A 25331-nucleotide genomic window follows, 5' to 3' on the forward strand; every position below is an offset into this window, starting at 1 on the left:
TGACAAATCCTGTCTGAAAATGATTGGCCAGATCTTGTCCTCCCCAGTTAAGAATGCAAAAATAAAAACAGGGAGGAGGCTTCTAAGGTACATGCTCTTGCTGACCAACCTAACAACGGTTTCCCAACCTACTTTGCTGCCCAAACTCAAGACTGCTGAATAACCTACCACACAGCCCATCAGCCTCTGCCCAAGATCAGCAGCACTGGGATCTTGCAAGTCTGCATAAATCAGCAGAGATTAGCAGAGGAATAAGACCTACGAGTCTTCTCAGTTTATCTCATTGCCAGCAATAATCTCCACTGTTTAATGAGAAAATAGATACTAATTAACCTCTCTGCCTCTTTGACACCTATGCTTAACCTAAAGCTTTTGGCCTGTGGCTAAGCCCATAAGTATAATTCTTAACACTCCTGTGACAGTCTCCTGAATTTGGAGGCTTTCTTTGAAGTTTACAGCATCACAAGGCTGCAGATGCTGCTAACAGTGAAAGTTATTTTTTAGAGACTGGAGCAAAAGAAAAAGCAAGAATGTCACTGGCAGACTGCAGAGAAGTAGCAGTTCTCTGTGTTCTCACTATTTGCAGTTTTTCAGATTGCAGGATGACTTGTATCTTCATTTAAAAAAAAAAAAAAAAAAAAAAAAAAGATACATTTGCTTTCCAATCAGCATCTGAAAAAGTCCAGGAGGTGGGATAGTGGTAGAAAAACCTGGGTTAAAGCCAAAGACTGCAAAGAAAGATTAGTTACCTAAACTTTAAAATCTTTGGGGATGTCACCCTGAAAAAACTTGGGTTGCTCATACAAGACACTAAATTGCTTGCTCCAGCAAAACACATGTAAGTTATTCCACTGACTTTGAAGATATTACTCACATACTTAAACATGAGGTACTTGGCTATGGTATTCCACATACTGGCAGTAGGATTTAGAAGTCTCATATCAAGTCCTACTGCAGCAATATAAGGATGAAAAAAAATCACCTTAATTAAAAGCATTATTTGCTCAAGGACATATATAGCTTTCCCATTTCACAAACCTAATAATGGAAAATCAGACAGATGGTTGTCTTTCTGTTTGGTACTGCTGGCAGACTCTTCAATACAGTGGTCTTAAGAAGATACCAGGAGGTGGGGGGAGGGGGTCGGAAACAAACAAACAAAAAAACCAAACCAAAAAGCAAGAGACTTCCTGCAATGGCTTGCCAAGAAAACGAAAATGTGTGAGACAACGTGTTAATGAATATCAGCACGTATGGGCAAGCACTGGCAATCTTGGTAAGGCAAAGATTTGCAATTAAAATGCCATTCACAACAGAGATAATTGTGATTATCATCAAAATCCCAGTTTAAGGTAGGAGACATACAAATTCATGTGTAAGATGACACATCCTAATCCTCTCCAATTCTGCAATAAACACACATTAGAAGTGAAATTTGAAGACATTTCAAACAGAAATCCAAATGGATTATTTTAATCATAGTACCTTCTATCTCTGCTTTATGATAATTACTAATAAAACATTTATTTTTGTTTAAGAGAAAGCATCAAACTATGATCTCATGACATTTCATTTATAATTTCCCATTTCATCCCCTTAGCAATTAGCCCTTTAAATTACTGTAACATGGAGTCCCTTCTTCTCTGGGAAGTTCTTCCTAATATCTAGCAACTGCTTTTGCGGATGAGGTATTGTCCTCACATCCATCACTTTAGCTAACCGTACCCTTGGGAAACTGTTACAGCTCTCCTCAGTCTTTCCTTCTCCCTTCTTCTCTCCTACCAGATTAAACAACGTTTCCTCTCAGTTCTCATTTTCATAACCCAAAATTTCAGCCCATTGTTTCTCATCTCATCAACAGCAACTGACATTTCTCTTTGAAGCTGTCGGTATATTTTGAGACACTTCTAGATCCAACAGCCCTTTCCTTGGGGCTTAGGCTTCATAGATCTCTTTCCTCCTGCTCTCCTGCATTTTGCCGTTGACACTTGATGTTTGGGTTTTGGGACTTGTTTGAACACATGGTGCCAAAACAGAGTACAGTACCCCCGCTGAGCCCATAGTTGAGCTTAAATATATCTCTTCATGCATCACACTTATCTAGATAACCCAGTACAGCATTTGCTGCTATTTAAACAGTAGGACATTGCCTATTCATGCTCAGTTACTGACCTAAAGCCACATTCTTTTCAGCAGAAATGCCATCTAGCCAGTAACTCCCCCAATTTTTTACATATTCCTTCCCACGTGGACTCTACATTTGCTCTTTCTGAGTAGCATTCTGTTTAATTTAAATTTTCATTATACTTTTGAATTCTAACTCTAATGCTTGCAGTGCCACTTTAGTTCATATTGGATCTACATCTGTAGTGGGAAGATAGATGCTTTTCAGTGTGACTGATCTACTGCTACGGTTTCAAAAGCTGACTTTAAAATTGGAGCTGTACATATGGGGTTTAACTCAAATTAATTAAATTACTTGTGAATATTTGATTCGACTGCAAAAGACTGTTCCACATAATCTCCCTACATAGGTTAGGATTTCTAGATCACTGAAAAGTATGACTTTGCAGCCAAACTCTGCAAGATTTCAAAGGAAAACTCACCTAAATCTCATCTGTAAAAAGCAGAGGAAAGTACAAAATAGACTAGCATTTTTGACAAGTGTTCTATATACTTTCTTACTTTAAAATAGATTATATTCCTGTCCACATTGGAAATTAAGGAGAGAAGGGGGCAGATAAGAGAATAAAAGCCATTGATTTAAACGGGGTCAAAGTACGACTGTAAGAGCATCAAACTGTCCTAATCATGGCATGGCTTTGTTGCAACACCACATACTTCTGTTTATCAGCTAATAAATCACAAAAGCCAATCAGAAATTCTGGACTTTTTTGCAGGCTCTGCCTTTGGCCTGGTGGTGACACTGGCCAGTCCTCTCCATCACTGCATTTTCGCTTCCTTTTCTGTTCAAATGAGGACAAAAATAGGTGCTCCTCACACAGAAAAACTAAGGGTTCAGTTGTTAATAAATTTAAAGCTTTTAAAAGGAATTTTGTATTAGAGGAGAGAAAAGACTGATTACAAACAAATGGGGCTCCAAGCAACCTCCATATACAGAAAGGTTTATTATAGTCTTGCCTCTAAATAAGTGCTTCCCAGAAATTTTATCCCCTTGCTGTTGGCGTACACGTTCATCGACTATTGCAGAAGAACATAAAATGGCAGTTTTGCAATGTGAATGAAAACAATAATTCTTATCACTTTGGAGTACTTCTCAATTAAATAATCTGAGATATATTCAGATACCAGGAATGAAAGAAGAACCTCTATGTGAAATATTTCAAATCTGGTGAGTAAATGACTTTACGAGGAAACAGCTCATCACCTGACTCCTAAACAAAGGACAAGATGAGCAAGAGGGGTTTTCCTTCAATAATTATTTTATGGATAGATTTTTTCTTTCTTTTTCTGATCTTTTGCAATTACCAAATTAAAATGTAACTACCTAGGAATAGAATATATAGTTTTTACATGGAGACATAGTCAAGAGGAATTCTCATGTACCACTTTCATGAGTGTCAGCAACAGGCTGAATACTGTACACTTGTTTAATCAAAGATGAAGGAAGCTTTTATCAAATTAAATAATTGCCTCAGTTCCATCTTTTTATTCTTAACAGCTTAAGTCAATTGGATTCAAAGATGTGCTCAGGACTGAATCCAGGAAAGATTATTAGTTGGCTGTAAGATGCAGGGAGAACTGGAAAGCAAATTTAATCCCACTCAAATTTTGTGGGAACCTAATAAACACCAGCGATATTTAACTGACATTTCAAAGCTCAGAGGCAGAACCATTGCATTTATTAGCCTTTAGTCTCATCCCTTCATCTTGCTTTAGTGCAGGAAACTGGATGCAGCAAAAACGTGTCAAACATTGCAGAGACACAAAAAAGTGAATCAATTTACTGAAAAAAAACGTTCACATTCAGTGATGGAAGTTCATACTGAGCCGCAAAGTGTAATGGCTGATCCTAAATCTGGTTATCCAAGTTTCAATCAGACTATTTCCATTGGCAATGTTATACAGCTGTCAAGAGACTCCACTATAAAGACTTAAATAAAAATACCCACATTTTGAAGAATGAAGACTGATACCACCTCAACTAACCCTTTACTTATTTCTGTATTCAAAGCAACAAGGCATGCTCTAGTAGAAACTCCGTAGTAGCAGAAACACGGATAACCTACATCCTCAACCTGTCTCTCATAAACCAAGTATTTCACAGAAATTTTCATAATGAATCTAATTATGGTAACCTCCAAAGCCCTAAATGCATACAGGAGTGACCTGGTCCTCATCCAAGTGGATTTATCTGATGAGGAAGAGGATATCAAACAAGGTAGCAGAGCTCTGCCTCAGAGCCCGGCTCTGCAGCCTCTGTGCACACAAAGCTCCCACTGTCAGGGACCTGTGTGGCACCAAAGAGGAGGCAGAGGAGACCTCTTTCCTTGCAGGGACTTATAGTAGCTAGTCATGGAAAGAAAATAAAAACCAGGACAAATATAGAATAAACTTCTCCCTACAAAGTGGTTCCGTACAGATAAGGCCAAGCTGACTTGGGTGGTAGCGGAATGAATGGGAAACATCAGAGTTACCAAACTTTTTGCAGTCCCTCAACAGTACTGGGGGGCAGAGGGTGCGACAGGTCTCAGTGGCCCCAGGAGCAGCTTAATGCAGCATTTCAATCCCATTGCAACCTCAAACCAGGGTTTGACAGAGAAGTAAGTTTTGAATACAAAGTGGAAAAAGAAGTTTTACACAGGCTGGAAGGACTGCGAGTTCCAATATTAACTGAAGGGAGATCCCCATGAAATATTTTAGATATAAAAAGGAAACTGGGGCAGTCATCATGCGTCCTCTTAGTCAGCCAGGGAAATTTCTCTCATAATACGTCTATTGTCAGTACTCTCGTATTGTATGAAGCAAAGTTAGGGTAGGAAATTCCTCAACATTTTTCAAACCCAAATGAGAACTGAGCACAATATTTTAAAAGTGAAAACTGTACTACTGCACAGTCACATTTCCTGATCATAACAGAGTAGGAACTTGATCTCTAAGTTTCACAAAAGACAATGTTTAGAAGGTATCTCTAAAGTCAGTGTACTCCCAGATTAAAATCTTGACTCTCCCATCCTAAGGCTAAGTCTAGAGAGAACCAGTGATAGCTCAGATATCACTCTTCAATAATTACTGACAAAAATTTAATTTTCTAAAGGCGATAATTCTGTTTTTAGAACAACACAAGAAATTGCCTCCACATCCCTGGTATGAAAATTTTGCCTTATCCAGCATGCCTTATCATAAATTATCTTCTAAGGATAAACCTTTTAGAAGCCATGAATAGTGTTGCAGGAGCGATTCACTTAATCTGCCATAACACACTTGAGAGACAATTGAGATGTGAAGCCTCATCAGTATCAACTTACTTAAAGTAAGGACAAGAGGAGAAGGTAAGAATGATAATGAATAGTATCACTATGTGAAGCTAATCAACTTATAGCTTAGAAACAGATACATATCAGTCACCAAGCCGAACATCCTTAAACTTCATGAAAGTTTGGACTTATAAACAGTCTTAATTCCTTAAAAATCTTCTTTCCATATAAATTATTTGTTGACAGGAGGGTTTTTTTCTATTTTAACTTCCAAGATTTAACCTTTTTTTCCAACTCTAACTTAACACACTAGAGACAAAATAATAAGTTTGGACAGCATACAGGAAACATCAGTAAAATATTACTTTAAAAAAAAAATCTCTTCCTGAACAGGCAGAGGAAGCAAAGTGTCAGATCTCTCAGGAGTTCCAAGCCTCAGAGGAGATTTCTGCCAATTTTCAGCACTACGAATTTGTTCTTGGTGTCATTCTCAGTTACTGGCTGCATATCTCCTCCTAATCAATACACATGCATACATATCCTACATTACTTTCTCATCAAAGGTCTCATCGCAGTTATTGTCCACTCACTTTGAAAGCTGACATGGAACACAATCCTGTTTCCTGTTCCCCATCTATTCCTTCCTCCCATTTCCCTCCCCCTCCACTCCTCCTTGTGATATCCCCCTCTCACAAAGTAGTGTCTCACTCTCTCCATCTGCTTCTTCAACCATCTGCTCATTCCTTCCCTTCCTTCTTGCTGGATAACTTCACAGTCTCTCTAGTGTAGCTCTGTAGTCTTCCTGTTGCATCACTAAACTGTTTTTCCTTTTCCTCTTCTGTTCAAAAATATTAAGTACAGCGAGCTTTCCACTCTAGACCTTGATGGAGGGCAGGATGCAAAATAAATATCCACGAGTTTAATAATCCTCTGCCTTGACAACTGTAAAATCCTTTATAAGCTTCACGTTTCACACTGTTCTTCTTCATTTTAGCCAAAATGCCATGGTCAAACTGACCTTCTTTCCTTGAAGGGATGTTCTCGCCGTTTCATCCCACGTCTTAAATCAACCTCATTAGCCATCTATATCCCACAGGATTTTCACATTCTCTGTCTTCAGGTCCACTGCCCTGAGCAGCTCTCTCTTCTCGCCTGGCACCTGGTGCCATCCTCTGCCAATTCTGCTTGGTTTGCTTTGATCTCATCCCACAAGCACTTCTGTGCCATCTATTCAGACATTCTCTGCCTGGAATCAGCTCTTGAAGCTGATTACTACTCCATTTCTCTCTCACTCGCCCTCTCTTTTCTACTTTGTCAAAGAAAGACTGTCATCATTTCCGCACACAATGCTAAAGAACCCTTCAATTCCTGATAGAGAGGAAAAATATTACATTTAAATACCTTCAAACATCCATTTCCAAGTCTGTGCCTTTCTTCTTTCTAAAACACCTGGCTTTCTATTGTTCATTTATTTCCCTGCTTTGCTTCCTTTCACTATCCTTCACCTGCCAGTACCCACATTATACATTTCTTTATGCCTAATCATTTCCTGTTCTTCCCCTTAGTTTATGCCTCTTCTCTATGTTTTTCAGTGAACATGGCAGGTTACTACCAGATCTTGTTCTGCCTGAGAACAGCCTACCTCATTCTGGATGATAAACAAATAACATAGTAATTAAAATTCAGGAAGGCAAATTCAGAGAGATGGTGTTGACTTTTTCCCCCCTCCTTCCACTTCCCCTCTCTCATCAGCTACTGACATTTGGAAAATTTCAACCAACTCTAATAAACAACAAAAATTTGTCTCAGTTTCCTATGAAAGCGAGGCTTTTAGGGTCACAACCTGCCAATCAGTTCCATCCTAAGCACTTTCATACTTCATACCCATAAGTCAGTATCAAACAAACAATATGAAGACAGTAAGGACCCAGAGGTTATAAGTGGTAAAGAAAGAGAAACTCAAATTAGCATCTTCATTAACTGTGGGATGCAGCAGCCAGCTGGCCTGACCAGCAGAGTAGTCTGGGCCACTCATCAGTACATCCCTGGCTTGGCGGCAGCCAAAGCACCTCTGGCACGTACCTAGCGCATGGTAAAGGGAGGGAGCTGGAAGCACTGAGGGGAGTATGGTAGAAGAAATAACTCTGTAAAAGCCAGACTCCCTTAGTTTTCCTGCTTACAGTGAAAGGATTAGGGGTTTAGTCTTGAATTATTTCACCAAATACCAAACCATTGCCTATCTTGTCTTTTCCAGATTCTTCTCCAGGATTAGAAGATCATTAAGAACACAACTCTGATGCATTAATATCTATAACATGGATGAAGCATTTTTCTTTTTGTTACCCCCAGACTAGAGAAGGAACAATATGCTCTCTACCTTTTCTGAATTATACTGGGATTTGCAGTCACCAGCTGGGTTTTTGATCCAACATCCTTGCTGTATTCACTGGATAGAGGAGGAAGGTTGCACCTGTGCATAGAAAGACAGTAAAGATTTTAAATGACATTCAGGATTGACAGGCTTCAGCCTCAGTCTTTTTTAATCTGCGAGTTTGCAGGGTTTTAAAAAACAAAAAAAAAGCAAGCTGCAGAAAATGTAAGAGTGCTGCATAAATACCAGACCAATCTACAAACGTTCCCTACTGTACCACAACTGTAAGCACAATAGGACATTTTTGTACCAGATTGTGGGGAAATGTAAAAATAAAACCTTTTACAGAGATGATCTTATGTAACTACTAAGCAAAAACAAAGACACAGGTTTGGCATTTCTGACAGGCTGAAAGGCTGTGGAAAAGGCCATTATTATCTATAGCAAAGACATTTTTTTCCAAATTCTTTTAAAGTTCTGTTTTTCACTTTGTTCTGTCTTGTTTACCAGTATCAGGCTCCAGACTGTTACCACTCTGTGGTATTACAAGCATTACACATCTTGCAAACAATGGGCGACTGGCATTTGTAATATTACACTGCAGGGCATCTTCAGCATACAGAATTCGCCAAGAAAACAGAGAGAAAAATTTTATGTAGCTATTTAAATATGTGCATCTCAATTCTGCTCACAGTCTTGTTCTGGTGGACAGGGCGATAACATAATAAAAAGAGAAAGCAACTAAGCAAATTTACTTTGGAAAGCAGAGAGCCAAGACTCCAAAAAACAGAAGTAGAGAGAAACTTCCAGACAATGAACAGTCCTAAATGCTCCGTAGTAAAGACCAAGAGAAGAAGGAAGGCACAGTAGATAAAGATGAAAATACATTCACACAGTATCCAAGCCCATGCACTGCTCCAAAAATTAAAGTCATAAGAAATCTACCCAAAACAGAAATGACACAAAAATGGGTGTCAAAACATTTTTAATTTCAAATTTGTCCAACTTTTAAAATCAAAGACATGAACAGTATTTTTAATGCAAAAATGAAACCAGGATTCTCAGAGACAAGTGGAAGTTGGAATTTTTTCCAAAAAATACTTTTAGTTTTTTATGGTTTTTGAGGTTTTGTCAGGGTTTGAAAAAAGAAAAAAGAAGAAAAAAGAAGAAAGAAGAAAAAAGAAAAAATAAAATTTTGGGCTTTACCATAACCAAATTTGCCCTCCAGTTTTTAAGTTCAACCATCGAATCAAGACATCCCCATTTGCCCATGTTGGTTTCATTGTTTTTCTGTAGCACACTGGAAAAGCGCAGCACTGAGAAGGAGCACACAAGGTAAGGAAAGGTGAGGGGCACAGCTGAGTGCCAGCTCCTGCCTCCTCCTGCTCCCACCAAGAGTGCATGTGGAGCAAACACTGACCCTAAAGAAGGCAATCAAGTAGTCCCTGCTTGCTTTAAGCTCTGCAGGCACCCACCCCCATGGAAGATGAGGCCCCAGCACTGGAAGAGGGCAGGCAGTGGAGCAGAGAGGCATTGTTTCATGTTCATGACTTCTCCTCTCGGTACCAGGGAGACACATGTTCCTTTGCTGCAACATCTTACGTCTGTGAAGAGCTACGTAATTTTTTTCACCATCTTTTCCATCAAACTCTCTGTAGCACTCCACTTCTTCTGCTTGCATCCTCCAGGCAGCTGGCATCAGTCATGAAACCCTCGAGTCCAACAACAATGAGTTGCTTATCCAGATTTTTACTCTTAATAATTCAGAGGCCCATTTCCTACACTAGTGAGAGACGGGAGCTGAGGAAGTGAGCTCCGGCTCAGTTTTTACGGCAGTTTCCAGGGCCTACTGCAGAAACTCTTGGGCTGTTGCATTACAGGTTGCCATACGCTTCCGCCGCACTGGGAAAATCAGTCTCGTCACAAAAAAAGCCCTTGCTTCCACAGCAGTCGCTGCCTCCGTTAGCATTTTCACTGACCTCTGCAGTGTTTGGAGAAGGGATCCAGGCACTTGTGACAGCAGAGTGCAGCAAACAAGGCTGTACGAATTCCCAGCTGCACCTCCACGTGTTATGGTTTTCCGCAATGTCAGTGCCCGGAGAGGGCACTAGTGTGCACATTGTACATTCTACAATTTTCATTAATGTAAAACGTCCCCCATGCCCTAAGAAATAAACACAGTAGTGCTATATTTGCATGTGTTTGCACACAAATACCAGCTCTCAAACCCATGTTTTTAAACTCACATCATCAGGAAATGCCAAGGAGAAGGACAGCAAAGTCCCACCTATATGGAACACAGATTAATCCAACCATGTTCACCAAAAAAAAAAAAAAATTTTCCAGAAACCTTTCCTCCTTTTCATGACTACATTTGTTAAGATGCGCACAATGTATTGAGATTTCAGTTAGGAAACAGCTTCTAGTTTGGTCTACCACAATTTAAGAGACGACAAACAACTTAAAAAGAAGCCAGAAAAGAGGAATCAAAATCAGTGGTTTCACAAAATGCCATCACCGCCAAAAAAAAAAAAAAAAAAAAGATAGCCTAGAAGCATAGGGGAAGTTTAATTCCCAGACATAAAGAATGATAAAACCTTAAAAATCGAGAAAGATTTACATAAAATACAATTCAATACAATAAACTAATAGATAGATAGATAAATAGATAAATGTGACAATAAGTTGCTTCCTGCACCTGGGAAGGTAGGATACAAATTAATCAGATTAATACTATTTGGAGAGGTTGTAGAAACCCTCTCAGTAGCAGTTTTCAATGGCAGGTCATATAAATATTTGTGAAGGAAGACACAAAGGTGATTTGCCTCAGAGCAGAGAGATGGCATAAATGACCTCTGGCAGATTAGTTTAATGCTTTCTGATTTGAATAAACACAAACTCATAGAGCAAGCTTTTAAGAACGCATTTTTGGTTGAAGTTTATTTAGAAGCACTATGAAGGACGAAGATCTCTCCCTGGTTTTTATCATCTTAACATCTCAATAGTGACACTTCTTTCACAAGCCAGTCCCAGATGCATTATTTAAACATATCTAATTCTTTTTATCAGTAAGTCTCATTCCCACCTTGTTCTGCACAAAATACTAAGAAATGGCCTGTGTATTCAGAGGAAACTCTGCAAGAAATCAGTTGGTTGGCAGAAGCTTCTTCTCCTTATCAGATTGTTTTCTCGAACAGGTCAGCAAAGTACCTAGTGTTGTGCAGGTGAGGAACACACCAAGAAACAAAAGACTCATCCTAAGAAACTTCTTTTTAATTACCTTGCTCTTGCTCCTGGTACTGAGGAGTAAGTACGTGAATGTGCAGGAAAGAAGGAAATACCAGGACAGTGTTTCAGGCCAGCACTTTTAACATGAGCCTAACTAAAAGAGTAGAACATACTGGTCTTCCATATAGAACACCAATATGACTTAGACCCAGCCTTTAGGTGGGAAAAAACCCCATCAACAGGCACAGCAGTCCACGTGTGCCTTTCTCACATCTGAGACATTCCAATTCAATTGGTAGAAACAGCTGCAAGGGTAAAATGAGAGGGATCCTTCAACCCTCACCAGGCAGAAATCGGTCTTTGGGCTTTGGCCCAGACAGAAATTCATGTCTTGCAGATGCAGAGAATCCAGGCAACTTGACTGATGCATGTGCATTTGGTAGATGCTATGTGACTAGCTATTTTAGAATGTTATATATGCACATATACTAAACACTAAGGACTAAGATGAATTTAATAAGTAATTGCAAACATCCATATTATCCATCCAATGTCAAGACAATAATTGCATAAGGCAGATTAAAACCATGTTTCTCTGGACTTGTCTACAAACTCCAAAGGGCAACCATATTTAACCTCCTCAGCTCCACCTGGGCTGGTATGGCTAGATGGCACAGCACAGCGTGATTAAAAGATAACAGCTTGGCCTCCCGAAACCAGGACAGCCACTAGTCAACTTGAAATAGTGACAAGTTGCTTCACCAGCAAACAGCTTGGAGAAGTCCCTGAAATCCCTTGCTATTTTACAGAGAAAAACCCTCTCTCTGGGAGATGTACAAACCACAGCAGAGCCATGGAAAGTGGTTGGGGGAAAGGAAGAATTGTGAGACGTAGAAATATTTTTTTCAAAATCTAATGCCGAAAAAATGTGACTCCTGTTAAAACACTGACAAAAACATCGCTTAGGGTTTAGTACCCAACAATTCTCTCTTAAAATAAGTCTTAGTAGGAAGGGAGGGGGGCAAACCAAAATTTTTTTCTTAGAAATAAGGATTACAAACTTGAAAATCAGCCAGATATCAGAAGAACAGCCTATTATAACCACAGTACCTAAACATGTAGACCATATGCCATGCACCTTTCTCATTGTGGATGCAGTGTGCTACGCCTTAGGGGCTGAAAACTGCTGCTTTTTTAATTTCTGCATTGGTACAACTGTGTTTGTAGAAGGTGCTCAGCAACGAGATGAGTTTAAACACATTAATTAGTGATTACAATATATCAGAGCCACAGTCATATGACAGAGCTTATGGAAATACACATAATCAAAAACGACGTGAATGGAAGAAAAGAACAAGGGCAAAACCCGGCATGACATTTCACACTGCAGAAATACTTAAGATATCACACAAATGTCTTTTTAAAAAAATGAAAAATTATATGCAAGTCACTATTGTGCTCTTTCTCTCTCAGCTCTCAGATTATAGAAATCAGATTTACAAAAGAACAACTAAATCCTGTCTTCCACCTGCTACAAAAATATTTTCTCCCACTGGTGTATTAGTTTCTAACCCAAAAGAACTGAAACATTTTCCATAAATATGACCGCACATCACTAATACAATACAGCCTGTAAGTAGCTACTGAGATTTTTGCAGGATTCTCCCTATTACTTATTTTCAATTCGAAGTAAGTTCTGTACAGATAATGGTTGCTTTACCCTCCTCCCTGGAGAGAACAGGATTTTTCTGATCAAGCTACAACTGCTGGGTTTTTTTTTAAAAAAAGTTTCTATTGTTTTTGTAACTGATTGCTCCTACAGCATTTCAATTTCACATTGCATCTAGATAATATTACCACAGTATATACCATGCAGTTTCTTATATTTAGTCTGTGGAACACCTAAGGAGTTCTGCAGTAATGGCAGTCAGCACACTGCCTCTCTCCCCCTGTGCCTTACATCTTCTCTTCAGTGAATGCTCTAAGTATGCGTTTCCTTTTGCCCTTAGTTTGTTGTATTTCTTCGCTTTAACACTGAAGATATTTCTGGTCTTTGAGATGAAAACCAGAAATTGCAGTAATACTGTTTTGTTTACAGCAAATTTGTATGGCTTCATAATAAGCCATCAGGATCTAATAAGGAGACTTGCTAAAGTGGGTGTTCATTATGCATTCATCTCAAAACCCAAAGAAACTTAATTTCTCATCTCTTTGGGAGCATTCCTCCAGTTTCTCCCCCACAACATTCTTCTTGTTCGTGTTTAACAGGGAGGAACTAATTTCTGTCTTTCTTCCTTAAAGAATGCAGACCTAGAAAGTGCCAAATTCAATCATGAAAGCAGTAGCTGGTTCAACATCCCTCCTGACAGGTTCTTATAACTTCAGAAAGGCTGGAGGGAAAGGAAATGTGAGGAATCCCAAAAAACCTGCATCGAGGAAAGCAGTTTGGCCTTTCCTCAGACAGTCAGCCAGAAATTAATCTTGAGGGAAGGAAAACACAGGAACATTTTAGCTTGTTCCAACTTACTTCTTAAGCCTTGCCCCATAAATAAATACCTACTCGAGTTCAATGGGTTGCATATGACAGCATTTAGATTTGCAGAGAACTGAGCACATCGCAGGATGAGACCCTGCCTAAGACTGCGTAATTAAGGAGAAAAACAGCTCTTCTGTCCCTCTCTGTGACACTGCACAATCTGTCACAACCTTAACCCATCCAACTGCAGACTGCGCCCACACTACGCACCCATTTGCAGAAGCCAGTCAAAACTCTCTTTTTTGCCTCTTCTCACACATTTACGCAAATCACTTGTGTAAAGCATTCTGCAAAGGAGTGGGAGGTAGGGGGAATCAGGGCAAATTATAATTGATTCATGACCACTGAATAGCTTCGAGAAGTCCGAGACCTAGCAGGGGGAAGGGGAGACAATGTGTCATTGAGGCTTCTGTCTTACCGCATGACAAAATCTGCTTGATCTATTTGTTTGCCGCAGCCGCTCTTTTTCAGGATCCCACCGTTTCCCACCACGGAGCATTTCTTCAGTGGCAGCTGGAAGGGAGTAGCCTAGCAACACAAAACAAGGACCGGTTTTACAGAGGAGAACACACACATCTTTGTAGCAGCCGCTCCTGGAGAACTCGGGGAGCTGGCAGGGCTCAAAGTGATGAAAGAAAAGGGAGAATTAGGAGCTAGGGAAAAAAAAGCACAGAAATTAGCTGGTAAGTAGATGTAGGACAGGTCTCATCCCCAGTCCCCAAACCAGGACATAACAAAGGTGATACAGAAGATGATAATATTTCTGATGCAGATACTGACCAAGCCAGGCAGTCAGAGTGAGCCTTCTAGCCCAGCAAGGACACAACGGAAAAAGACAACCAGGGAAAAAAAAAAAAAAAAAATCCAGAAAGTGACCGTCCTGAGCTGATACACAAAAGACAACTCTGGGGAAGAAAGGAAGGAAGGAAGGAAGGAAGGAGGTGATGACAGAAGGGCACTGGGAATCAGGAGTCACCCTGGCTCCCTCCATGACTGTGTCGCTGGAACAGGTCACTCCGAAGCCTTAGGCAAAGATATTTAGAGCTTGACAGCAGCTCCTTAAACACTCAGCTGCCCAGACACAGCATAAATTAAAATTAGAAAGGAACCATTTTAACTAAGGAGCTCTTGTAGACACTTAGCAGGGCATTAAAGCACAAGGTCAAATTGTCATGCTACTCTATGCACCAAACACAGTAATTAATTAGATCTGTATAGTCTTCTTTGTTCCAGAGGATCTCAAAACCATGGGTGAGACATCTTCCTGTCAGCCCCAAGTCATTCACCTTTAGTGAGGTCGGGACAGTCATTTAAACAGCACACTGCATCATGTCAGCCCAGAAAATTAAAAGTTAGTGAAAAGGCATGTGAATTTAAAGCAGTGTGATTTAGTTATAGAACGGAATTTGCCTGCAATACAAGAGTTAATATTGTCCTCATGCCAAAAATTGTGCAGGGATTTTTTATTTATCAAACCTGTCAAAACCTGACTTTGCAGCAGAGACAGAAGTTGCTGCATGAGCCTCCAAGAATGCAAATGCCACGGCGACAGGATGCAGCATCACAAAACAATTCTCCTCTCCAGGAGGACAAGGCAGAAGGGCGGCAGCACTTGTCTCACCTACATGTACAGACCAATGTCTAACATTGCGTCATGTATTCACCAGCCATTGCGATGTTGTACATGGTCCAGGAAACAGACCCAGCATTACAGCACAAACTCTGTATTTGTTAGGACTTATTTCTAATGTCTTATTTCTTTACTTCCTGAGATTTATTGGCTTTATCTTCTTTTCTCAGCAAACTAGATTCCATTCAGCTAGGATAAAGCCACAACCTGCTTTCTAATCAAAAACATTAAAGCATTTTGCTTATCCTAGCGCTGGATTAAGATATGCTAATGCAGAAAAATAAATTTTAGTTTCTGGAGGCCTGGCCACCGTTAGGAACCAGCACAGCGGAGCAATACTAAGTATGCAACTGCATTCTTGTCCTGCATCTGCCTTCTCAAGAACATTTTTTAATTTACACAGTTATTGAACTAGGAGCATATCTTGAAATTCAAAGGACATCTCATCTCTGAGGTGACCCTGACCAAATGAGAGCTCACATACTCAGTAAAGGAGGAGTGGGGGGATGGGAATCAGAGGAAATGTAGAAGAGATACGTTTTATAAATAGCAGTACCTTTCTTATTCAAGATATACCACAGCTCCCTCCAAGACAGCAAGTTATACTATAAGGCAAAGCTGACAAATCACAGACAAAGGCAGCAGCCATTAACTCTTGTTTTTCCAGGTTGTGGACACTCTGTCATATAAATTCTGGGGCTTTAGCACATGTTGAGTGGCTTCAGACCCCCAAAATAAACATTTAGGAGCTACTAAATGCTTCAAAATTCTGTGAGTTGCAAACAGCCTTTGATATTACTTGAGATGACTTGCTGTCCTTCAAGGGAGGCTTATATCCTGTTACACTCAAAGACGATAATATTAGTTGTCATTTGCATACATGCTTTTGTTTCCAAAAAGCATGTGAAGCTTTGAAACTCTTGTCCTTCCGAGAGTCAAAGAAACAAAAGAACAAGATCAGGGCTGCCAGGGTGATTTGAAGGAGCCAAAGGAAAGTATAAAATCACCACCGTGTTGTCCCTCTGCCTAACCGGCGAAGAAATCCATTCACTCTATGGACATAGGAGGAAAACCAGGCTGAACACAGCTCTCTGTGAAAAGCCACCAGAAGAGCCCACAGAACCTTCTGCCTCCCCCATCAAACTACCAAAAATGCAGGACATGGCACAGATATCAGACAGAGTTTACATTCTACCATTTAGCTTAAAATGTTCAATGGATGCATTTTCCAGAAGACCATGTACAAACTCACTACAGACATTTTGCAAAAGACCTAGTTCCAGTACCGTAACGGGGTGGGGCAGGCGGTGGGGTGGGGGCAGTGTAAAGGCCTAAGGATTAAGTGTCCCTGCTGCTTAGCGAGATTTCAGCTGCTTTGAGCTTAATGAAGAGTGATTGCGTAGGATGACCTGGGAGAAACCTGCATTTGTTATCTTGCACATGACTTTTCTTCAGACATTTAAATCACTGATCTGTATTATCGCTGAGACTGCAGGGTCATTCCAGGAACTCTGCCCTGAGCTTCTTTGTCCAAACAAACTGCCTGGTCATACACAAATCATACAAGTCTTAATCACAAGTGTTGCCCATAAGCGACTATGAAACATATGGCTCCTTTTTCTCTCCACAGAAGGCATTTCTCTTTTCCCTCTTTCAAAGGAACAGGCTCCTGAGCTTTGAAGTTTGTTAGGAATTCACCGTCCTGTAATCTAGGCAGCAGCAGCACACCCAACCCGCTGCAGGACATTAGTGTGATGGCATCGTTAGTGGGATGGCTGAGGGATGTTCCCCTCCACATCCAAAGGATGCTCATGGGACAGGTAGCATGGATAAAGGCACTTAGAGGCTCTTCAAAGCTAAAATGCTGCAGGCTTCATTCTGTGACTCCCCATAAGCATTCACCTTACTCCTTCCTTTGGGATGACCAAAATAGGAGGCGCAAAAAGCTTAAGCAAAATTGCAACCCAATTAACCAAAAGGTAGTTCCAGCCCTAGCATGTAGCAGAATTACTTGGCTTGTTACTAGCTTTCCACGTAACTACTGGGCTTTCAAGACGTTTCCCTGCATCCTCTCTAGCTGTTCCTACTGCTAGCTTGTCAGGGTATGCACTGTGGATTTAAGGTGGAATTTAATATTTAATTAATTATCAAAACCTGGAGTTATTTTTTTCCTCTTAAGTGTAAAAAACTTTGAAGATGGAGTCCCAAAATGACTTGTTTCCTCATGCCAAGTGATCTTATGTGATCTTCATGGTGTGGGTGATCTGTTTCCATATTTTTCAAATGTTACATTGAGGTTGAAGGGTTAGAAGATCGCTACAACTTGCTCCAGAATTAAACCGGTTTTACTGTTTTTGTAAAATAGACTCAGGCATTACTTTTAACTTCAGTGAGAGGCAATTTTCAACCAAGAGTGTTATATTTTTGAGATGATGGTGCTATTTGGAGATAATACTATATAGTAAACCCAAGTTTGCTTCTAGGTTTCTATTACCAGCAAAATATGTTTCACAGGACTTACAAAAACCTTCTCATGCTTTCCTTCTCTACCTCCCACAGCATCATTCTTTGCTAGGCAAATTGTCAGTTCATAGTTAACAGCATTTAAATTCTCACATTGTGGGGACCCAGCTGTCATTTATGCTCAATGCTCACAACAAGCTCAGTTGGTTCTCTCCTTAGCATTGTAAGCTGGCCTAACAAATGCTGCTTTGGACTGTAAAGTTGTAATAAAAGCATTTCCATTAATATTAGCTTCCTGAAACCCTGTTATTTTCATTGTCAACAAATTTGTTATTTTCTTCATTCATAAAATTTTAATGAACAGCCGGAGTCTTGTGGGTGGACTAGAAAAAACAGTGCAGCATCAATTCATCTAGTGTAATAAAGTAAAAATAAATGACCAACTCATCCCCATTTTTAAGCAACCATTACCACAGAATTTGCAAATACTGTTAACTAAAAATGCCTTGCATACTGGAAATAAGTGGGATGAATTCCCTTTAAAAGCAAGTTTGAAATAATTTTTTAAAGTATTTTATAAGGTGGTTTTTAAAAGGCATCTCCAAACAAAACCAAAGATGGAAAGACTCCATTGTCTCATTTTCCCTGGTTTAAAACAATGAAACGCCACTGATAATCAGTGATGTTCTAGTTCACATTCATGTAAACGAAAGAAGAACCTGCACATCCCCCTGCGATTTCAATGACAAATAAGCACACAAAGCAATAAAGACTCCCAATTGAATATGGGACTAATTTAACAAAGCATCCATCCAGCAATTCACTGATTAGTTTCATCATTTATCTAAGTAGAAATAAATCATTGTCATCAGTTAAAAGAACATTATACAGTACTAACAAAATATAATTTATTTTAGATAATGCTACTCTAATTCACTTTGATTTCATTGTTAGGTTGTTAATGCATTAATTTTTGCCCACTCCCTGCCAAATACTTTAATCAGCAACCAAGTTCTTACTGGGAAAACAGGAAAAATTACAGTATTCAGCCTCTGATTTAATGCTGAAGGTGTCAAAAACATTGAAAACCCTGAGAACATAAATTAGAATAAAATAAAAATAGTTTTTTTAATCAGCATTTTGAATTCGCAAGAGATGCTGTGATTTTACTGTCCCTTTTGAGAAGGAAGCATCCTGACAAGAAGGGCGTTGTTCTACTGAATGTCCTAAGGAGCCAGCAAAACCCTGAGAGTTAACGAGAAGCCAAATCCAGCTCTCAATAAAACATTTTCTTGCACCTTTGCATAAAGATACAGCTGACACTTTAAAGGATAGCTGTGTGTCAACCACAGGAAACGTGGCCTTGGTTTTTTACACTGTCAGACATGGCAGGGTGGCAAATGCTCCTTCTTCATTGTTTACAAATCATCTTTGGTCTGATGGGCCTTTTGTTCCTCCTACAGAGCTGTCAAGACATGACAGCTTGATGGCAACAACCGGCTCCAAAAAATATCAATGTCAGGGATGGCATATTCTCTACAGGGAAATGTGGAGGGTGGCTGTGGTTCCCTGCATTTCACTCACTCTTCTCCACCAAACTGCTCCAATCCTGCCCTGAGCTGGTTACAGGAGCCCAGAGAAAGGACTAACTATTGCCAGCAAGGTAATGAACATCACAGAAGTCACGAGGAGCTGCTCCTCCTGAAAGAGAGAGGACTTTTCAGCCCACCTCCTACTCTATCCCACCCACTCTCCACAGGGAGACAACTGGCACTCTACTTTCTATCCTTTAGAAGTAATTGTTCTTTTCTTGGGAAAATAACTGTTTTTTCCAAAAAAATGCTTAGAGTTAGGGTTGGGGTTTTTTTAGTGACACTGAAAATTTTGAAAAATAAAAGATTGACTTCTTTTTCAGGAAGATTTCCTTTAAAATTAGGTGCACTGTTATCTAAAAGGTCTTGCATGTAGTAATTCATAACGTCAGACATTTTATGTTATATATCTATTTTCAGCCTGGCCTTTCTGTTTGTAGTTACTGATTGAAATAACTGTACAAAGTTTGAAATGCATCTAAAATTGTAACAATGACTTAGAACTCACTTTTGTACAAAGAAACAGAAGAAACATGGATTAGAATGAAAGTGTCTGAGACCTGGAAAGGGAGAAAATCTTTTCGGTATCATAAATCTTGAGCTAATGTGGTGGGCGGGAAGATCCATGCATTTTAACATATCAAGAAACCACCCTGATACTTTACTGGCAGATTTACTGAATGCCACGTAATGCCTAAATTGTTTTGTGTCCACGCAGAGCTGTATTACAGAAGCACATTAGTGCAACTGTTGAAAGCTATATTTCTCATGTGCAAAATCTGTCCGAATCACAATGTATGTTCCACTGAGACTTGCTAAATGTGTTAGCTCTAACTCATACAAAATTCTCTATATTCCACTAATATGTGAAATAATGTGTGAACTGTTAAGTAAAAAGCAAGGCAAAAACCTTGCCTCTATGGTAATGCCATCACAAAGCAGAAGCATGGGATAGGTATAAGCATACTTACAGTCATTTTATGGAACATCTCAGAACAGAGCCCCTGCCAGACTGATCCCACGTACACAGCGCGCCGCTTCTTTGTGTATGCTAATTATGAATATCAACAAATAAGCTGAGCATAGTTTTTCAAATTCTGGACTCAGGTACTACCTAACCCAAATATGTGATTACAAAGCAATTATTACAGGAAGAAGCAGTGACAATGACTGACTCTGAAATCCCTCTAGGAGACCTGAAAGGGTTCTTAAAATGAACCTCCAGCTACCTTCTTCAGTCTCTTTTTTTTTTTTTTTTTAATAGTTTCCTTGCTCCACAGAGGCACTGCCAGCTAACAAATTTTGACACCTGAAGCTCACTTCTTGCACAAAGAAGTGGCCCAAGTGGGGCAAGCTTCTCTGTAGTACCACACAAGCATGTCTCAGTCATGACAGCAGTGTCTTTATCAAGGACTGAAGTGGAATTAAACATTTATGCTCATGTAAATTTTGTGCTCTTCATAAATACGGACTTCAGGCAATATTGTTTTTCATGAGATTAATATCTCATGAAATATTTATGCAGGGTCACAGGACTGCAAAAGACCACTTAGGAGACTGAACGCATTGCTTTGCAGCTGCAGGAAGCCCTTTTCTATCCAAAAGGGTACATGGGATACCAACTGCAGAGCAACCACACACAAAAGAGAGAACACTTTCCAACGTACCTGCATATTCACAAAAAACATGGAGTTCCAGTAACCAGCTGGCAGTCACTTTTAGTTCAAGCTGTACTTTTAGTGGGAACTTCAAAACAGTGTGCTCTCTAATAGCTTTCCACCCAGCATGAAGCCACTGCAAGTGAGTACTTGCCGTGAATTAAAAGAACATTTCAAATTGCTACTGTGGCACTTAATATAATGGAATCAGCCTTCATACAGCCAGGACAACACAGTGTAGGGATTATAGAGGAGGGAATCACATTTGGAGATTGTAACAGTTTATTTCAGAAAACAGACTATGGATGGTATATCATAAACAGTATTTTAAACAATGAATGATCTGGGAATGTGAAGCGAATTCTCCTTTGTAAGACAAAGAGACATTAATGGGTGGCAAATGCCGAAGTTCTGAAAGATTTCTGGATCCAAATTTTATGACCTGCAATGCACTAGGACCCCAAACTTTGGATTAAAAATTGTAAAAATGAAATTTTTTTTCATGATTAATCAAAAAAAAAGAACTTGGCCTACTGGGGTTGGGGAGGGCATCTCTTATTCTGGAAGATGTTAAAGCTTCCAACATTTCCACAACTGGAAGGCCTCAAGAAGGACTTCTGCGTCCTTACAAGTAGCTGCATTTAGATGTTCCATGGAGCAACGCAGTCCCAGGTAAACTATACAAAATGGAAAAACAACGTACACGTTCCTTGATAAAGAGCTTGACCAGAATTTGTAAATAACCAACCTAACCACCTTCTCATATACCTGAATAACCCACTTGATTTTTTCTTTTTTAATCCTGTGTCATAAGAAGGATAAACTTTGATTCACAGATTAAATCACTGAACTTTGCCAACAAGCACAGAAACACTCAGCAAATCCTTCCTTTTACCTGACCACCTGACATCACTAGATGCCATGACGAGCTTAGAGGAAAACACCATCCATTGTGTGGGATTCTCAGCCCTGCTCTGCTTTGCCAGCACCTCCAGAGGTAGGTACACAACACCCTCCCATTTAGATTTCAACGGACTCAGACTTAAATGCTCCCATTGTACAGCATTACACACCAGGCAGCATTTCACCTCCCAGTTCACTGGCCCTTTACAGCAGACAGACAGGCAGACACACCAGGTACTCATTCCAGTGGTTATTTAATACTGCACTGCACTGAATGTTTAGCAGCAATCCTTACCTTTTAGGCTTAAAGTTCTAATTTTCAGATGCTGCTTTTGAACAGTTTGCCCATCCTCCACTTTTTCCGTGTTCCTTTCTTAATCTGCTCCAAGTCTGAGCAGAAGAGCTAAGTCTATCAAACCGTATACACCAGGGTTGCATTGATACAATGCTCTAAGTTTCAGCCAAAAAAGTGCATCAAAAGATTTTTGAGTTTTAACTAGATGTTTCATGGAAACAAGGGTAAACACAAATCATCATTTCAGGGGGAAAAACTAGGTTTTTAATGTCATGCATGTCCATTAAACAACAAGAGTAGTTACTATGTTATGAGTTTAATGAGTTATTCTGCAGGCCTGGGAATATAAAATTATCAATTCATCTCCTGCGTTGCAGTATACAATGTCCTAGCTGAGGAAGTTACTGTATGTAGGCAAACATTTTAACTTTCACGCACAAAAGTTTAAAGTAAAAAACTATTATATTCCAGTTACAGACAGAAAACAAATAATATGATTGCCCAGTGACAAAGTCCTCCAACTCTGACTGTACTTTCTCCTTCAGTGAATTCAGGATGGAAGAACAGCAACAAGCTGCAACCAAAATGAACAGTGAAAAATTGCAGGGTATCTGTTTACTTATGCCTGGTACAGGAATAAGTAGACAATGTAGGCTCATGTTCAATTATTCTCTTGGGACAACACAAAGTCAGCAAAGATAGGAAAATATTTGGAAATTTTGCAAAACAAACTATTGTTCAGTAAGGGGTACTACTCATTTTTCCAGCTTTACAAATGATTTCTTAACACAGTTTCATATATGTGCAAGGTTATTGCCATGACCAATCCACAATCGAACACACAGTTCCTAAGCATTTTAAGATCAATCCTAGTCCTGCAGAACTGATGCAGGATGGATGTTTCTACAATCACATGAGAAGAATACAAATAATTGTGAAATGCAACAAAAGCCTGCATTGATTGCGGGGGGGGGGGGGGGGGGGGGGGGCGGTGCAGGGACAGGGTAGGAAAGACAGCATGCAGGAGGACTCTGAAGAAAGTGTCAGGTCACCTATCTGCATCTATGTGGTTGATTTACTAAAAAGCTCATCCAGCTATAGAAACACAAAGTTCTCTAAAATCTTATTAGTAGCACACAGTATATGCAATAAATAAGGTTAGTTTCAGCTCATAAAAAACATAAAGGGCTTCCAGTTCTACTTGTATAACAGACAATAGCTCTTAAACAAAGGAATGGCTGTCTGAATTCCTGAGAGCCCTCTGACCCCACTGATACGAATAAGGAGCTGCAGCAAAGTAAATCAATCAACTCATACAGGCACCAGAACATGGATTTAGTTATTGTGTGATAGATACGGAAGTTTAAAGCTTTGGCTTTTTTAGTCTGTCTTAAAAACAACTTAACTAGTACATTAAACAATGAGCTTCTACAAGGAAAAGATCCACTAATCAAAAAAATGGTTCTTGCCTTCGCTTTACTTCTAAACGGTTCAGAGGAATCAATGACAACTATTGAAATTCACTAGTTAAAAAGACATCAAAGACAACTAGCAAGGATTGATCTCTCTAGGAAATTTGCAATTAGAGTTTGAGTGGAGCTTAAACACTGAGATTGGTTTCTGGCAGCATGGAAGCACTGTTGACTTTCTTTAATACTTGCAGATATATTTGTTTTCTTCTCTATTAATGAGAAAAATTAAGCCTCTTATTCAAGCTTTGTTTATAGATAAGGAGGAAATATCTAAGTATTTTAGGACAAATTTTAGACTTTGAAAATTCCAAATTTTACAATACAGATGCAGATTTATTTACTGATGTTGCTTATGGCAAAACCCAAACAATTCCCTCTGATTCAAATTAGGTCAACGTAGATAAACAGGAAAGGGTACCATAACAGAGAAGTGTTAGCTAAGAAACATTTTAGGGGCTCTGGTGTTTCTAGGCATTTAGTTTACCAGTAGTGTTTGGATGAAAAAGCCTTACAATATTGAGCTGCTCAGAAACATTTTTAAAAATCCAACATGTAATACCATCATGTGGTGGTTCATTTAAATGCACTACTGAATCAGATGAAACAATGGCATGAATCCAGAGAAGTGAGCAACCATTTTTTTCCCTTCCCATAGCACACAGTCAAACCAAATACATAAAATACAGTAAGAAACAAGAAACTGTTTGAGAAATCAATAAATGCACCCAGCTCCAAAGAGCCACTAAATGCAGGCAAGGTCAGAAGCCTGCACCAATCTATATCTTACGTCTTCAGCCTATCTTTCATCCACAAACCTAGACAGCACATGAGTTTGCTCATGTAACTAACACCACAAGAAATGTTGACCTATAGGAGTTGAAAATCAACTAATAGTATGCAAAGAAAACAATACAAAGAATTTTAAGGACTGCATGTGAAGGAAGGATATAGGTCTTCAATTAAAGTACCATCTTCCTTCAGGGCAGTCTTTCTGCAGAAGTGTAGAGTCAGCAAGACCTTGCTGAAAAGTAGAAAAGGTGGTTAGCAGCCAAACAGGATTTACATATAATGACTGACTATCAAATTATTTTAAAAGGAACGTTTACCAAACAAGGAAGCAATTAAGAGGAAAGTGCAGTGCCATGTAATGTCATGTCTAAAGGTTATGAAAACAGAAGTGTACAAGTCCAGGGCAGCAGAGGGGAAAAGCTATCACAATTACAGAATCAATGAAGTTTCCATATGCTATTTATTTTTTCTAGTAATGAAAACAAAACTCCTTAAAATGTATTTTCACATAGAGGCATGACAGTAATTCATGAACTTGTTTGAATAACTCAGCATAAACTGATTTGAATAAACAATGATTGTTTCTATATCAATAATAAAACAGTAATAGAAGATTAAAATGGGGGAAAGCATCACTTCATTATATAAGGGTGTATGTTCCCCAAAAAGCAAACAGAAAGTGGCATGTGTTGCAAGCCTACACAAAAATTTGCTTGGGGCTAGCTCCCCTACTGAGAGCACAGCGAAACAGGGAGGCTAGGCTTCAGGGACCAAATGCAGCCTATGACTGAAGTCTCAGTAGTGCAGTTGACACATCAGAATCTGAAAATTGGAAGTCCAGTTAAATCGTGCCGACAGAGGCAACTGCAAACCTACTGAAAGGCAATACAGAACACAATTAATTTCACATAAAGGCACGCCTTTTTTCACTGGGTTTTGGCATCATATAATTCAGG

General features: G+C 39.4%; 1 protein-coding gene across 1 annotated transcript in view; it reads right to left on the bottom strand.

Moving 5' to 3' along the window:
- The window catches only part of ST8SIA1 (ST8 alpha-N-acetyl-neuraminide alpha-2,8-sialyltransferase 1), a 120859-nt gene that overhangs the window by 37037 nt on the left and 58491 nt on the right, over window positions 1-25331 (bottom strand). The window contains exons 3-4 of the mRNA XM_086466643.1: window positions 13992-14101; window positions 7816-7908 (exon numbers count right to left, since the gene is read on the bottom strand). Of these exons, the coding sequence (XP_086322769.1) occupies window positions 7816-7908; window positions 13992-14101 (203 nt within the window). The remainder of the gene's footprint in view (window positions 1-7815; window positions 7909-13991; window positions 14102-25331) is intronic.

Source organism: Leptosomus discolor, chromosome 1 (genome assembly GCF_034619465.1).
Source record: "Leptosomus discolor isolate bLepDis1 chromosome 1, bLepDis1.hap2, whole genome shotgun sequence".
Lineage (NCBI taxonomy): Eukaryota > Metazoa > Chordata > Aves > Leptosomiformes > Leptosomidae > Leptosomus > Leptosomus discolor.